Source organism: Apaloderma vittatum, unplaced genomic scaffold (genome assembly GCF_000703405.1).
Source record: "Apaloderma vittatum isolate BGI_N311 unplaced genomic scaffold, ASM70340v1 scaffold11659, whole genome shotgun sequence".
In the NCBI taxonomy this organism is placed as follows: Eukaryota; Metazoa; Chordata; class Aves; order Trogoniformes; family Trogonidae; genus Apaloderma; species Apaloderma vittatum.
Genome location: NW_009734636.1, coordinates 5,799 through 24,028, shown reverse-complemented (window position 1 = coordinate 24,028; position 18,230 = coordinate 5,799). Strand labels below are relative to the sequence as shown.

Below are 18,230 nucleotides of genomic sequence, written 5' to 3'. Positions count from 1 at the left end.
ATTCCTGCTTCTGAGTATGAAAGAGGCAGTTACTTAGAGCACTGGTTGGTCAGTGCACTACAGATTCTGGCTGTTACTGTATAGATAAATGTAGCAGCTGGGAAAAGAAGAATTTCCCCCCCACCCTGAAGCGTGGATAACGAAAAATAATTGCAAATAAAATTATATATTCTTAGTAAAACCAATTTATTCAAGCAACATATAATTCCAAATTTAGCTAGAAATACTTAGGCATCAATTTAGGCTCTTGTAATATTTTAAACTGTTTAAGAAATTAAACAAACAACATTAAAGCATTAAATTTCATTGCTGAATTTTTGAAGAAAAGGAAAGTATTGAACTGAGAGAAATCAAAGCTGAACATATGGAAGCAAAATTGAACAAAATGCTAAACTAAGTTTGGCGGCTGTATTTCTGCATTTGCATTTTCTTGCCAATGCATAAAACACTTTTTTAATGTTAAAATATCAATTAGTTCAGCATCTACCTCATTTACAGCTAAGAAGCCTCCTGGGAGTTAAACAAGCAGAAACCCAAGCATTCCTCGTCCCTTGCTGTTGAATAAAAGTAAGTGATAATGATTGAGGTCTATTCTTTTTAAAAATCTTAAAAGACAAAAGGAACAGAATTCCATTCACCATTTAATTTTGTTCCTTTACTCCGGATTTCTCCTTTCTGCATTCAAAACCATAAGCATTAAGTTTGTGTAAATTTTAGCTAAATAGCTTAAAAAAATAATAAAGCTCATTGGATTCTATTTTAGTTCCCATATTCCACTGATTAACTCAAATTTCAACCACCAGTGACAACTACCCCTTGATTAAGCTTTTAAAATGCATTTTCAGTTGGATTTCTCTAGCTTCCATGAGGAAGGTTCCAAGCTACTGTCTCATCTGCACATCTTGGCAGTCAAGTCACTTTCTGATGGTACTCCCCGGAATATGTGAAGATCAGTCTCCCCTATGCAGAAGCTTTAGAACAACACTTAGATATTAGCATGAAATCAACCCAGTCATTTACAGTAAAGCAGACTAAAAAATATCCTTGTAACTCAGTGTAGTATGGAGAGTTATTCTAATAACACATAAGACTTATAGCCTCTCTTTGATAAATTCATGTCATTAAGCCTAAAGATAGAAAACAGGTCATTATGACCTTTTCAGATACTTGGAGAATATTTATTATAACTTATGAATTTTCTTGGTGCCCTAAATAGACCTTTAAGAGTAATTATTTCCTCATTTTGTAACGTATACTAGACGTTTTCCAAAAATTTGTCCAAAACGTTTTACAGAAGCTAAGGAATACAAGCTAATCTATCAGAGTTGTAAAATAACTGTGCATGTTCAATTTAAGACACAGTGAGGTAATCTAATTTCCAGCAGATATGCACTTCCTGCTTTGCAAAAACCAGACCTCTCCATTTCAAAGGAGATGAATAACTACCATAATATAATAACACAAAACTGGGAGGAGTCGCTGACACACCAGAGGGTCATGCTGCCATTCAGAGGGACCTTGGCAGGCTGGAGAAATAGGCTGACAGGAGTGTCATGAAGCTCCATCAAGGAGAAGCGCACAACCCTGCTCCTGGGGAGGAACAGCCCTGTGCACCAATATATGCTGGGGCCACCAGCAGGAAAGCAGCTGGCAGAAAAGGACCTGGGGGTGCTGGTGGACACCGAGTTGAACACGAGCCAGTAGTGTGCCCTCACAGCCAAGATGGTGAAGGGTATCCTGAGCTGTGTTGGGCAAAGTATTGCCAGCAGGTCGAGGGAGGTGATCCTTCCGCTGTACTCAGCACTGGTGAGGCCACGCCAGGAGTGCTGGGTGCAGCTGTGGGCTCCTCAGTACATGACGGACATGGATGTACTGGAAAGAGCATAACAAAGGGCCATGAAGATGATTAAGGGACTGGAGTACCTCTCCTGTGAGGAAAGGCTGACTGGGACTGTTTAGCCTAGCCCTGAGAAGGCTCAGTGACAGGACCAGAGGCAATGGGCACGAACTTAAACACAGGAGGTTCCCTCTGCACATCAGGAAACTATTTGGTTTTTTCACCGCAGGAGTGGTTGGGTGCTGGAACATGTTGCGCAGTGAGGCTGTGGGGTCTCTATCCTTGGAGATGTTGTCAACACCTGGACACAGACCTGGACAATTGGTTCTAGGTGGTCCTGCTAGAGCAGGGTGGGTCGAACAAGCCTTTCTATAGAAAAATAATGACCTTTACTCACCCGGTATCAGTTTTGTTCTGAATGATGCTAATATCATCTGGAGAGAGTTCTGGAATCCACTTCTCCATCTCATCAACCCAAGGGTATCTCAGAGATGAAGGCACTACAATTAAGAGAGGCCATTCATTTTTATAGTAATAGGAAATGGCAATTGCTTGAATTGTTTTACCTAGCCCCATCTGGGAAAAGAAAAGAAAAAAAAAACAAAAATAGAAGTCTCTGCTTGGAAAGTATATTCGATTCAGAAGAGCCAAAAACATTTTGTAAAGACACAACCAGATAAGGGAAACGAAGCCAAAGAGTTAGTTACATAGTACCTATTTCATTGTCAATTTATTACCACAGATTATCTTTTATGAAGGAAGATGCTTCTCTTTAAATGGCTTAATACAGGTTACATCTGGCCAGCTTATTAAAGCTAAAAGAAACATTTCCATTCATTTCAGAAGGTTTTCTGTTCAGGGCCTTATTATGGTAGACTATTAACTCTTTAACCTGTTAAGCTATGAAAATCATTTTAAAAAGACTATGCAAAGGAATGAATAATATGGGATGTCTTCTTAACATAACAACTTAGTCCCAGGTTGCACAGTCGACTGAAGAACAAAGGAAGATCTATATGAAGAATTCTGCTTTTAAGCCAGCAGGTCAATGAAAAGAAACGACTTTCATTCGCCACAGCTAATAATTCCTCTTTATTCTATAACAGAGAAGAGGAAGCCCACCCAGTAGAGAATTCAGATTTACAAACAAGGTGAAGGGTAAAGATACAATACACAGATATATATTTAACAGGAAAGTACATGTTTCATATTGCTGAGGTAGGAATGCTCCTACCCAACGAGTTATGAATGTCAACAGCAACAGATGAATACAAAGATCCAGAATTTGGAGGTTTGTTTAAATATAAAAAAAACACCCACACAAAACTTTATCACAGAATGCAGCTGCTTTCTCTGCTTGTTCATATGGCAAGAGACTGTTCCAGATTCCTCTTAAGCACTAAAGCAGCAACCGGCCTTAAAATATTCTGTTCAGGTTCTCCACAAGAGTTCAGTGAATATCTGAGTTGGTTGCTGTTATCTCACTACTCATGGTACAGGCTTAAAAGAACAACCTACTTATATCCTTAGTACTGAGTTTAAATGGACTGATGTAATGATATGCCAAGGAGATTTCCCAGGTATAGAAGAAAACATAATGAATATTTCTATTATTACTACAAAGAAAAATAATCTGAGAACTACTGTGCTACTGAGTTTTCATTAAGAACTGCCAAGTTCTCATTAAAATTTTCCTGCAAGCCCCGCCTTGTGTCCCCAGTAATGCTTGAGCCAGCTAAAAACAAATTCAAGTATAAAAAACCAGGTATATATAAACTAATTATGTGACCTCTAGTTTTAATACATAAGTTCTCTTTGTATACAAGCTCACAATACTGATGTTTTGTTTTACCACCATTTTCTTTTTGTTTTAGAAGTGTGTCAACAAGCACAAGATACACACCACTGCACAATACTTCCTCCAGTGCCAGATTTGTTGTCATTACAAAATATACATTTAGTTCACAACAAATACATCTTGTAGCACTTTTTATTGCTAACGTAATTATACACAGCTTACTTTCTCATTCAAGGAAGGAAATGAGCAAGTTTGGTTTAATAAACACATAGCTCCTGCTGATACTTCGATTTTTCCCCGAACTTCCTTTTTTGTCCTCCCCTGAACACTTCTATATTCTCTAGAGTTTTCAGAAATTTCACATTTTATGTCAGGATAGTTTATATCCAGCTCCAATGAGATTTTTATACTAGGAGGAGATGCTTTAATCCCAGTAATCCATTCTTCTTTCTTTTTCTCCTTCTCCCCCTCAGTGTTTCAAGAAAACCCAAATTAGAATTGGAAATCTATATAAATCCCCAAATACTACTTTTTAGTAAGATTTTATACTGAGAACACATCAAGAACATTATAGTCTATCACAAAAACGTTTTATCTGTGGGAAGAAATGATGGAACTCAAATTTCTCTAATAGGGAATAAAATACAAATTTTCAAATGTATGGGAAAAATGAATTCCACTATTATTACTTGATCAGTGCATTTAAGAAAATTCATCTTTGGAAGGTATATGTGTTCAAAACCCATCTCTGAGCCAGGAATTTCTCCTAAGCCATTAAAAATAGCTAGCTATGCAATTATAAAGTGCTAAAAAATATATTTTGAAAAACAAAACAAAATAATATTTTAAAGATTTAACAAAACAGGAGATTTAAGCTGCCTAAATACAATTCAAAGTAACCTAAGTTTTCTCAAAGACTTTTAAGTTTATGTTAGGTTCATTTTTTTCTCTCCCACTTAGATATTTTCAGAATACCTGCCGAATATCACAGGAATTATGCCTCATTCCTTACCAACCTTTCTGCCCACATCTCTCAAAAAAATCACATCTGCATGAGGTACATTGAACCAAGAAAAATGGTGTTAGAGGAACAGGAACATCACTTACCTCATCAGCAATCATACACCTAAACAAGACACAAGAAGAGAAGGAGAAAAAGCAGAAATTCATGGTAAATATAACCAATAAATCAATACTTGTGAATCGTTTACTACAATTAAAGTTATGCATTTACTGAATCTATGAAAGGTACCTTCATTCCTACAGGTACCAACTAAAACCCCTAAATTTAGTATGAATTTGAAAGTAAGTATGCCAATTATTCTAAAACCATACATTCAATTTGTTAGCATTACTGAAGAGCTCACTTTGCAAAATTGAATTGCTGCTTTGGTCTAGTGCTATATGAATTGTAATCTCAAGAGACATTTTCAAAAGCAAGTAATGAATCCCATTTATTTATTTTTTGTCTTTCAGAAACAGTGATGGTTTTGCTCCTTCATGATTAATATGTCAGGCTGATTTAAAAACGCTGCTTCCCAGAGCTGTCACATTTGTTATGAAATAGAAACAGAAACTCCCTCTCCTCCATCAACTGTACCAGCTAAAGTATTAAGAAATAAATTTGATTTTTTGCCACTTTGAGGCCACTTAGTTAATGCTACTCCATGTAAAGACAATGACAACTCCAAGTTTCCAGTTGAAACAAGTAAATTCTGTCCAGCGTATTTACATTTTCATAGAACAGAATCACAGAATCATAGAGCAGTTTCGGCTGGAAAAGACCTTGAAGATCATTGAGTCCAACCTTCGTCCTAGCCCTCTCAACACCACTAAGCCATGTCCCTCAGCACAACATCTACCTGTTTCTTCAACACCTCAACTCAACCACCTCCCTGGGCAGCCTGTTCCAATGCCTGACAACCCTCTCAGTAAAGAAATTCTCTCTAATATCCAACCTGAACCTCCCTTGGCGCAAATTAAGGCCATTTCCCCTTGTCCTGTCACTCACCAGTAAGGAGAACAGACCAACCCCTTTCAGGGGTTGTAAAGAGCGATAAGGTCTCTCCTCAGTCTCCTCTTCTCCAGGCTAAACAGCCCCAGATCCGCCAGTCATTCCTCATGCGACACATGCTCCAAACGCTTCACTGGCTTGGTAACCCTCCTCACTACCCTCTCCAGCACCTCAATGTCCCTCTTGTAGCGAGGGCCCCAAAACTGGACACAGCTCTCGAGGTGAGGCCTCACCAAAGCCGAGTACAGGGGCATGATCACCTCCTTGCTCCTGCTGACGACATCATTCCTGACCCAGGCCAGGATGCCGTTGGCCTTCTGGTGGCTCACTCGTGCTACCGGCTCACTCAGCTCTCAGCTATTTCACAGACTTGCCTTCACTACTTTACAAATTTTTCCAAGTTGGAAAAAAACCCAACAAAACAAGCAAAACCTACCAAACCCTAACGAACAAGCCTATCCAATTCAGAAGCACAATCTGAAGAATTACAAAAGCTTGTTATACCTGTAGTAATTAGTAGACAAAATACGTACTTTAAATTCATATGCACTAACAAATTTAGAGGAAGGCATGAGCCCAAGCAAAACATGTGAAGATAATAAAGAGGCAAGGAGATAACCTTCTTCCTTTTAAGTCTTACAGTAGAACCCCTGGACTGCATGAAGACGCAGATTTACTAAGTATCTTCCGACCAGAATTCCAAGCAAGATCTGAAACAGGCAAAAAGCGTGTATTTCTGCAACTTTGTAATAACTGTCAGTTTGATAGCAATACCTGCTTGGGCTGCAGTTAAATAACGGGCAATTAGATGAATTTTCCAGCTACTAAGTGATCTGGGATGTTTTTAAAGCGTTGTATAATTTTCTAAATTGTCATAAAAGGCAAAGTAGAAGAGTAACTCCCACCAGGTGGTATCATGGTGCGGGCTTAGTCAAACCATTGATTGAGCAATACAGCAGTGAGTGCAGTTGGCTGAACTGACAGCAATAGACTGACAGCTCTATGCAGTCCAGCACTTTGCTTGAGGATGTGTAAATGTTTGCTAACAGAAAAAATCTCAAGTCTCAGAAATGATGAAATACTTCAGGTTCTGGAAGGGAATAAACTTCACAGACTACTCTGCTTGTTTTCCCCCTGACTCAAGGATCCTTCTGCCTTGTGCACTATCCCCCACAGCTTTCAGTCACACATGCAAACTAGTCTTGATGAATTGTTCTGGATGAACTTTTCTTCAGTCTGTTCCCAGCCACTGCACCTTCTAAGGAAAGAGAATCTTCACCTACTCCTATGCAACATAACTAGAGATGCACCCACTACACCAGGCAACTCAAGTGCTCCTTCTGTGAAAAAATCGAAAAGATCTTCCAAGTCTCCATGCCTATAATAAAATTTAAAGCACCGAGATATAAGCATTCTGTATTTTGATAACACAAATCTTTTAAAGTAATACAGAACAGCTTTTTTAGTGGTAGGTACTCTCAAGTTACTGTAGCTACCCAAAGCCACAACAGAAGTCTTTTCTGCACAAAATCCAGCCCCTTTACACTAATGATTAACACTTGCAGTAGCACCATCACCTCAGAGTTGTCACTATGTCTAACAACACGCATCTTGCCCTGGGGCCAGAATGGACATTTCTGTTGTCAAAATCGAAATCTCAACAGAAAGTGTACACTGGCACTTTCCAGATATGATGTGCAAGACAAATGTTTGATATTCTGAGAAACATGGTATACTGTCATTTGCTTACTCCTCTGCCAGTGTAAATTTCAATGTTTCATCAGCTTCTTTCAACTAACATAAGGAAAGAATTCAAAATATATCTTATATAACTTTTTTTAATAAGTTACAAACCATCTATTTGGAATACCTTTGTAACCACTTTCCCTGACAAGTTGTTAAGGATGGAGTGATGAAAACAAAAGAAGAAAACACTAACAGAAACTCCCCAAATCTGCATAGATTTACAAAAGGAAAAAAAGGGAAGGAATTACTTTTAGTGGCAACTCATGATTGTGGGGCCTTAATGGCTGTGATTTGCAGCTGGTCAAATATATTGATTTGCAGACAACTAATACACAATTCTAATTTTAAAATAATGTCCTTTTTTTTTGTCTCAAAGACCAATTAATTTTTTTGTTCATTCTCATTGTTAATTGCTTGAATCAAGATTTACAAAATAAGTCTTTCTTCTGCAGATTCTTCCAAATGCCAACTGCTTTCAATACTTTAATCATGGTTTTTAAAAACAGTTTGAGGCCCGAAATCAATTGGAATGCACAACAACTTAGTGTTGCAGGGTTTTTTAAACTTCTTACACAAATGCAGAAAAGGAGTAAGACTAGCAATTAGCTACAGAGCAGAGGCATCTCAAGAATAAATCAAATACTTTCTTCAACAATATAGTGTATTTAATATAAGGATATGAGAGCAAATGTATAAATATAGCAATAACCAAGAGTATATTGCATCCAGGTAGCATCTGGTAGTACGGAAATGTGGTAAAGAGGACAGGAATACAAATGTTCCTCGCCAACTTGTGCTGACAAATACAGTATTTCTCAGCGTATCAACTTATATTTTAGTAGAATTGCATAAATAATTAAATGTTAATTATGCCACTTCAGACACACAGAAATCAAAGTGAGAATACATAAATTCTGTTGCACTGTTCACTGGCATATGTGAACTGTTTGGACCGTCGTTCTTTTTTTCAGGATAACAAGCTAAAATGAAGAAATTCAGAGTGACTTCCAAATTGCTCTGACAACTAGAAGCTGAATAGCAATTAAAATAAATTAAAAAAAACCTTAAAACTGTCAACCACAGGAACAGAAGTTTTTTCCATCAAATACGATTTTTTTCATTAGAGTGAACTATAGCCAGTTAAACTTTGATGACATGAGTATCTGCCCAAGAACAAGAAGTTGTTCTGGTTTTCTTTCTGTTCTTATTTTCAGACTGTGCTCATAGAATCTTTGCTGCTATAGAGTATCTTCTGTTTTCATTTCTATTAACTTTCACTTAGTATATCTGAAGTAACACTTCTTACATAGCAGCAATAGCTGCTGGCTTTTAAATGTCTATAGGAACTCATCATTTTGTTGCTGGTAAACAAATGGAAGTACAAAGAAACTGCCATAATTTTATCCATAACATAACCACTCTTAAAAGGTAATCGTGGTAAGACCAACACAGTTTTGTCTTTCTTGTTTCTGCAGTACCCACACAAACAGAGATTGCACAGAAATACTTTAAAATTATGTATCTATAGTGATATTTTGACATTTAGTTAAGTATCCACTCTCAGCTCCCACCTAGTGATGAAATAGCTTTGTCATATGTAGTCTGGATTTTCTTCCTATACTTGCAACCCATACATTTTTTAGTCATTTAATCATTCGAGCAGACACATCACATATTGATAGGAATCAGGTGCACAAAACTGGTTTTTGAGTATCCGAATGTGTTAAGTCCTCTCTTACGATACAGTTAGCAACATGAATCACTGCTTTGACCCACACTGCTCCTTCTCAAATTCGTCAAGTGCTACAGTTTTAGAATTGATGATTTATGCCAATTAATAACCATTATTGACACTTACACTTGATAAAAGTTTTGAAATAACACATAAAATGAGTTTATGATACAGGTAGAAACTAGTAAAACTAATGCAAATGAAAATTGAGCATATTCAAATTATTTTATGACTTAATGCACTTTAGAGCATTCATCCTCTGTAGCTTTCACAGTTCTAGTATAAGAACCTTCAAGATGCCTGCTTAATGTAGTTACAAAATACGAGAAGTCCAAATTTTTTGTATTAGACTCTAGCACAATGAAATATAGCTTATATTACTGAGAGAGAAATCAACAAGGGTTTCCAGTTTATAATTATGACAATTAGACTTGGAATGTAAAGAACTTCCTCATCACTGTAGCCCAGATCACACAGAACTTATATCTAATAGTTGCCTTAAGCTGTTAAAAAGCAATACTTCACATTTTGCTTTACATAACCTTAAAAATAGGCAGTCTCTATTTAAAACAAACTTCAGTATGTTCTATATTATTGCAGTCAGGCAAGCTGCCAACATGAACATAAAGGTTCCATGCTGTCAAAGCAGAAAAAACAGATCTTCAGCTACACTGAAGGGACAAATATGTATTTTTGTTTCACATATTTTGACTGTAAGAAGACAGACTTCTTGTACTCTGAAGTTCAATTAGTCATTTCCTCTCAACTGGTAGTTACCCAATTTGAGCTTCATCATTCATATCCCATCTGTTCATATGACACCTTAATAATAGCTCTATCCAAGAATATAAATCAGAGCTATGATACGCAGTTTCATATCCTGTTATAAGCTCAGCCCACATGGTCAAAAGTTTCACAAATGGGAAAAAATCATTTTAGATATCTCAGTTACACTTAGAAGCAAAGTCCGTCCATGCAGAAAGCACCACAGTCAGTGGCAAATTCCAATTTCATTTTTAAATGTTTCCCTTCTTCGCAATGAATCCTGTGCTAGCATTTGAATCTTTGTCCATTTATCAAAGACTTCTGCTACTTTTTCCTGACAGAAAATATCAGAATCTCACTGAGATGCTATGCACATGCTGCTATAATCTTCCTGCAATTCATAACCGTTTTGCAGTTGTAGGGTTAGCAATGGGCTTCAGACACAGTAGTAGCTTTCATAAAGATAAGGGAACCACGTAGCCTGGTTTTCACTAGGATTATACAACCCTTTCATCTCAAGATGTATTCACTTCAAAATAAAACTACATTTTCCATTAAAATGCAATACAAAGAGCAAAACAGGAAGCTTTGCATGAGAACGTATCCTGGTAAGTGCATATGCAAGCAGAGAAGAGAGAAAGAGGTCTGCTGTTTTGGTTTACCTCAGGCACACATAAGTACAAAATCCATAAAAAAAAAAAAATAGAGTAAATGCAACCACTTGAGGTTATACACAAAACCCATCATCACGTTGGATGCTTTCTGCTAAATGTAAAGAGTCACGTAATGTAAGGGAACACACAAAGCTTGAGAAGAACCAACATGATTTCCACAAAGGGAAGTCATAGAATCACAGAATGGCCTAGGCTGGAAGGGACCTTAGAGATCATCTAATCCAACCTCCCTGTCGTGGGCAGGGACACCTCTCAGCTAGATCAGGCAACACATGGGGACCAAACGGGAATGGAACCCGTGACCTTGCAAAGCTGGAAAAGTCAGAAACCTAGAACCAAATATTCACAAGATAGCATGCACCAACATACCTGTAAAGGTATCAAGAACCAGCAAATATGCACTTGCAGCTTCTTACTACAACAAACCTTGGAGAGAAACCAGAAGTTAGCAAAAAATCAGGCAAAGGAACTAAGACAGGAACCCAAAACAGCTCTCTGAAAGTTCTGGTCATGAAAGTTCTGTCCCTAGAAGAATAGAAAGCATAATTTTGCAAACCTCAAAGAGCACAGAAAGAGCTCCTGGTTGTGTTGATGTCAAGAAGATTGGAATCGACTTTGCAAAGCAGAAGGAGAAGCAGATCTTTAAGATTTTATGCAGATGAATTAATTGGAGAAGCAGAAGGAAACTGAGGCTAAGCTCATGTGGCATATGTTACATAGCCACAGGAGAACAGTCTGCATCACAAAGAAGTTAATATTAAAACAGTTTCATAAAATGAGTTTCAGGGAAGGAAAAAAATTTCAAATGAAAAATAATTTCTATTTCTGTGTGTTTGGGTTACTTCAGGTCACCCTTTTCGAAATGTTAGCAATATTAACTAAGCAAACAATACAGCTAAAGTTTCTTACATTAATTATGGCTACTTCAGCAAGGTATCTTTGCAGAGAAAGAATCTCATTTTGAACTTTGCTCTTGCAAGGAAACTGATTAACAACACATTGGCATATATCCGAGGTCTATACAACCAAGGATCCTAAGCCATATAGACAGTGCTAGAGGTTTTCTGTAACTACTTTGCAATAATATCCTCTCTAAACTAGACAGCTCTGCTTCCTTACATGGAGGATTAAAAGCTAAGGGGTATAGCAATCCAATGCATCCATTCATTCCTCATGGGGATAATTTAACTTCTTGATTAATTTTCAACAGCTCTTTATCCAGAGAAAATAGAACTGCAGATACATTTTCAGAACAAACTCCTTCACTTTTAAATGCATTTTCCAAGACAAACAGTCAAAGCAGTAGCACATCATTTCTTGAAACATTGAAAAATTTTGTTACTACTCAAATAAATTAAAGCTGTTTTTGTTAATGCAGTCCTCGGAACATGTTGTACAGAGGAAGCTTGCATCTTTCTTTCACTAGTGTGGGTGTCCTGATATTCTTGGGATTCTCACCTACTCATGTGAGTCAGTTTTATATAACGCTACAACATATAATTTACCTCCTACTCACAAGCCAACACTTTAGCACTAACATCTTAACCAAGGGTTATTTAAGGAATCTGAACTTAGTACATTTTTTATATAAAGCTGTGCAAGCAACCATTACATTTGTGTGTCAGTAATCACAGCACACAGTCCTAAAACTAGAACAAAGAGAACTGACTTCCTTGCAGAAATAATCAAGGTTGTTTCAACAAAAATAGGCCCCAGAAGATTTAAGCTACAGTATACCCTTGCTCTTGAACTACACTAGGTATTCTTTAAAAATCAAAATAATAAAAAAACAACCCTCAACCTAATGCAAGATGCACTCAACTGCCACATCTGCAGTCATCATGATTCTCTAAAGGAGTGCGGAGGAGAATGGTTGTACTGTCTTATGTTTTTCTCAAACACCTCAACATGTAACTGAAAAAAAAAACCATCTAAAATGTTTTATTAAGATTTGAAAGCTATGAGAGCATGTTTGCCAACATATTCTAGAATTTTAATTTTAACAAAGATGTGTGGAATAGCACATATCAAAGTGGTCAAGTTGACGGGTAAGCTCAGACACTTCAACAGGTTTTTAGAATAACTGATAAAAATTCTAGTCAAGAGGATATCTAATAGTGATTTCCCTTTTTTTTTCCCTATTCAGTCACTGGCTTCAGGGACAAATTGGTCCACCAGCTGACTCAATGCAAGAAAAAGTGACTTCAGTTAATCAGAACAGTTGGAATAACATCAACTAACTACAACTACTGACAATCTAGGCTACAAAACCTTGGTATTAACTTGCAAAACTGAAATACCTGTGATCAACAGTAGCTCTTCCTTAATATGTAGCCTAATGACTTTCAATAAAATTTAGGTGCTTACTACTTTTTTCCAAGACACTCTGGTTCCCCAGGTGACCCTCACCCCCCAGCAATCTGCACTGCAAGGACTGCAGAAGACCTACTCTCTTCATGTCTTCCTCCTTTAGGAATCAAGCAATAGGGAAAAGAATTACCTAGAAAAAATGTCTCATCACCAGTCCCTCCATTTTCAATAATTCCCAGATTTAATGTCTTTTCCCTCCAGTAACACAAGCCCTCAAAAGAAGTATTTAGTTCTCTCTTACACTTGGTTCCTTCTCCACATCAATACTTCAAAATACTTTCGTACCTTCCAAATACTTCAGAACCAACCATCCATGCTGACTGCTGACAGAATACCTCGCTTCTTTTCTGACATATATCTCTGAACTAAGCAATTCTGCTGATCTTTTCTACTCTAATCTCTCTCCCCTACTCTGACTTGTTCCCCCTTGAACATAATACAAAGACATCATAAAGCACGTGGGTTTGAATTATTTATCCAGCTACCTTTGGAGTAGTCTTCTCTTACGACTGTGTTTTTCCTCTCCTACCAACTTCAAGTCAGTCAGAATTTGACTTATACTTGTTTAAGACTTTACTTTTTCTCACTTACATTAAAACAACTCTTCACATACTCAAAACTGATCACTTCCATTCTGCCCTCTCCCTGATGCTTATAGCTGAATACACCAATTTTTAATTGTGAATTCTCCAGCTGCAAACTTTCAGTGCACATTGCTAGCACCAGACTCATCTCCCCTCTCTCCATCACCATTGACAACAATTACCTACACCTGTAGTCTTTATCTCACTTGATTATTTTCTTCCATTCTAACAATTTGTGCCCTGCGTTTCTGAAAATCTGCATTTGCTTCTCTATTTCTGCTGCTAAAAGTCCACATTTAAGCCTAGGTAATTTCTCAGATTACTACCATTGCTTTCTTCTGCTCTTAATTTTTTTTTTTTTTAAATCCCACAGTTCCTCTCATGAATGAAATTTTACATTCACTTATTGACAATGCATTTTTTGTTTCATTTGAATTGCTTCCCAGTTCCTCCAGCATCACTTCTAAACAAGCCTCCCTGGCCATGAAAGCTCTGCAGAACTTGGCTCAGTCTCTCATTCATACTTCCTGCATCTGAACCTCTTTCTGTGAGATAGTATCTTCATTTAATCATCTTTCTCTCCCTCATTTGGCACTTCTCAGACGTGAAATGTACTCTGAAACATTACAAACCAATGCCTTCAAAAAAAGAAATCTTTCTTTAAGAACACGGTACTCTCAGAGCTACTCCATATTTAATTGACGAAACATTAAATTAACTGTTTGATCCTCTACATATTCATTAAATAGCCATTCCACTCTTTTTTCCCCTCAGATTATTTTTCAGCTTTGTTTTCTGGAAACATTTGCTCATCTGTTATCATGCAAGGTTTAAGGACTCAGATTTATCATAGAATTATCATAGATTTATCATAGAATTATAGAATTTCATCTATCTAAGATGAGTTGCTGAATTTGTTGGAATAAAAGAAGACTTCCTTCTTACTCTATCAAGAGACTTATGCCTATTTTCAAATATATCTTTCAGACTATCTACCACAATCTACTGAGACTAGAGACAGAAATCACATTAAAAAGATCTAATTAGTTTTATTCCCAATTCTCTCTGATATGAATATCTACAAATAACAGAGACACTTGTTGATGGCACTTGGTGCTGCGAGTCACCAAGTACAAATTAAAATAAAAATGAAACATTCATAGAAATACTCCTAGACATGACTAAAAAAGAAGTGAAAGGAATTTTACTTTCTAGCATGCAAATTTTTTCCTGTGCATTAATGATTGAGGTTATAAAGACCAAACATGGTTTCCATCACTAGATGCCTCTTCCTAAGTGTAATTCTGAAGAATAATTCTAGTAAGGAATAAGCAGCCATGGGGTTATTTACCTTTAAGGTATGCCTGTGAGCTAAAAGGTATCTTAGCATATGTTGAACAAGACACTGTATTGCTGGCTGTAGAACTATTACTTCCTAGAAAAGTGTCAGGCAGTCTATTAGTCTTCGGAGCATCTACTGAAAAAGCCTTTGATTCATTTACTAATTAATTCATTTACCAATGAATCAAAAGCACAAATCACAACAGCATATTTATTTTACGCTCCAGGAAAAGACAAGGGAACAAATAACTTACTCTCAGCCCTTCCCATGCAAGAAATGCATTTGTTCTAATAGTAAGTCCCTTATCATGCTGAGTGCTTGTCTAACCTAAGATAATGTTAACTGAACTTCTTCAGCCAACAGAGCACTTTTTCTACAACAGTCTCCTGTCACTACAGTGAAGCATGGATGAAGCGATGACTGTAAAGGGAGTGCATAGCCTCAGGGAGAGAAGAAGAAGAGCCAAGATGCACATATTGCTTACTTCAAGTCCTACGTTTATTTATTTTTAAAACTAGAAAAGACAGTTTTATGGAAAAGTATGAGCCCTTACTAAAATATACCACTGGGAATACTAAAAGAAGGCTTAAATCATTACAGAGTACACAAAAGGGAAAAACTTGGATGAGCCCAGGGCTGACAAACTAATAAGAAAATTCAGCCACAAGCAGCAGAGGCTCTTGTTCTCTGCTTTGAGACAGAAAGAAAATTAGATCTGCCTGAGCAAGGGACAGATTTACAAAAATACTCCTCAGGAAAGTTTGACATAATACATTTTACTTTATATGGAGTCTAGCTGAGAGCACAAACACAATTCCTCAGTTTGACTCGGCTAACATACAGAATTTGCTATGCCAAGGAATAAGAATTCTTGCAGTCACGATGAAAATACTTTCATACACATGCCGCAGTAAAACTACCTGTACTGTATTATTCAACAGCCTTTTGTCAGTGAAGAGTTTCAAGATAAGAAAACAATATAAAGCCCATAACCCTAAGGAAAATAACATAGTTCCCTTCTTGACAGCGAGTCCTTAGTCTAGGTATTCCAAGCCTATTTTGATATTGCAGGCAATTGTTACTTCTCAAACAAGAAGAAAGAAATATTGGTTTAAAATCTACCTATCTACCCTACAGTGAAGCTGCTTCCTGAGGAACCTCTACATTGCATAATGGTCTGCAAAACATTATGCTACTTTCAAATACATCTGTAAGCCTACATGAAAGAAACTATACACAATTAAAGTCTTCTGTCATTCACAATTTGTATATATAAATGCACCTCAATTGCATGCTATATAAACCTCACGTCCCCATGTTAGAATCCGATCAACCGATATGGTAGCCAAGGGCTTTGCATTTATTAAGTTCAACTTCAATATAGACTTTGCTGTCTATTCTATCAGAGTCCTAGGGATCCATGAAAACTTATGCACTCATTCTCACAGTTACACCGTGCAGCAGGAAAGTGCCTGATATGACCAGTGGTCACAAAGAAGTTAATTCCAACACAGCATAGAGCTTTTGAAATCTTAGGCTTGCACATTAACAGCTGAGCTCATCTTTCTACTCTGTTACCTAGTCTGGCAGCAAAAAATAGATGGCTTGCTTCATTCCCTGAAAGCAGCAATGTTACAACTGTCAAAGGTTTTTGGCCAAATAAATAGAATTAAAGCTAAAAACTTGAGGCAATTTTAATGGATCAAAAGTTTCATCTAATTGTGAGAACTGATGATGAACACTTTCTTTCCAATTTTTCATTTCTAAAGAGATACATCTTTGTCTTCTCCTGCAAAAAACCACAGACGTTTGCAAACAACACCCCTAGACCTGAGGCCTGTTGTCCTTAGCAAGATGATGAACTGATCAGATACTAACTACATCCTTCTTTAAAACTTAACCTAAAATAATTTCATTTTGTGACAGACCTCTAGAATGTCATTACTTTCCAAAAGAACATACACTAGTTTCATGGCTTTAGGTGGCAATTGCCTAAATTTTCTAAAATTTATAAATTTGGAAATAAGATTTCCTTTCCTTCTTCTCTGCCCATCTAATTGAGTAACAGGCTTTTACTCAGCAAAATATTTCCAGCTTCTGCTGCATAAACTATTTTTCCAGTGTATCAGGTACTTAATTGTTGACCATCTAGTCTATCAGTTGCTGCACTTGCTAACTGAGCACTCTGCAGGGCTTCTTCTGCTCTGCTGTTGCAGCTCAGTGAGCTCCAGAACACCCTGATTACATGTCAGAATTGTACCAAGTTTAAAATAGAATACCACACAGATGCATCAAGATCTCTTAGTCATTCTCTTAACAGCTCTACCACACCATTAAGAACTAAAGAAACAAATGTGAATTAACTTATTTTAAGAATTCTCTATTAACATGACAAAAAGGATGGTCCTACTGATACCAACCTCCTCTTACATGAGAAGATCTTTGATACTGCAATTCTCTTTCACATAATGCATTACTTCATCCTCCGGGGAAAAAAAAAAAAAAGAAAACAACCTCTCACTTTAAACCACGTTACTGTGTAGTTTAAAAAACGATTTCTATAACATAACTCACCTAAGAGCTGCTGGTATTGCATGGCCTTTGTAAAAATTAATTTACATTTACCTAAATTTTTAGCATATGATACACTAAGGATTTTACCTGCCGCTTCTCTGAAGTGCAAAGAGGATGCCTTTCTCCTGAAAAGGAAGCAGATTCTTTCTCAGTCTTTCAGGTAGAAAGGACAGCTTCGCATCAACATTTTCTAAATAAGAAGCTTTAAGTGTAGGTGTTTCCTGGAATGTACTAGCCATGTTGAACCTAAGGGAAACAAAACCAAAAGAAGATGTCTTAGTCAAAAGACAGGTTTGCAATACAGAATAAAGCTTCATGGGACAATAGTAATCCACCTTGAAATATTCAATATCTGCACAACTTCTCTCAAAGCTTGAGAACTCTCCCTAGAAAGCATAAAATAATGCAGGTGATGGAGGAAGAGCCCACCGTCTCAGTATCAATAAAATATTCCACCCATTCCAGTATGAAGAGGTCAGCATGCTCAATGTTATGAAATCATTATTTAAGAAAGTTTCCTAGTCATAGATGAAAGTTATTAGCCATTCAAATAGACCTTACTTACAGATATCAAAATACAGCTACACCTCTTCTTGTAAACATTTTTCAGAAAAGTTACAGGGCAAAAAAGATTTGTTACCCTTCTGATGATGGAACTAACAGTTCTCCAGAATTTTTAATCCTAAAAATCAAATCAGGAAAAAAGAGTTTGGGAGAAGGAAAAGAAAGGAGGGGGAAAAACACGGAACTTTACTCCCCTCATAAAGAAACAATCTTGAACCACAAAATTAAGC

General features: G+C 36.9%; 1 protein-coding gene across 1 annotated transcript in view; it reads right to left on the bottom strand.

The window, feature by feature from the left end:
- LOC104279160 (DNA annealing helicase and endonuclease ZRANB3-like) overlaps positions 1-17,675 on the bottom strand; it is a gene marked incomplete at its 3' end in the record, with an annotated part of 30,989 nt that extends 13,314 nt beyond the window's left edge. The window contains exons 1-3 of the mRNA XM_009876351.1: positions 17,524-17,675; positions 4,743-4,761; positions 2,235-2,413 (exon numbers count right to left, since the gene is read on the bottom strand). Coding sequence (XP_009874653.1) covers positions 2,235-2,413; positions 4,743-4,761; positions 17,524-17,675 — 350 coding nt within the window. The remainder of the gene's footprint in view (positions 1-2,234; positions 2,414-4,742; positions 4,762-17,523) is intronic.
- Positions 17,676-18,230: the final 555 nt, after the last annotated feature.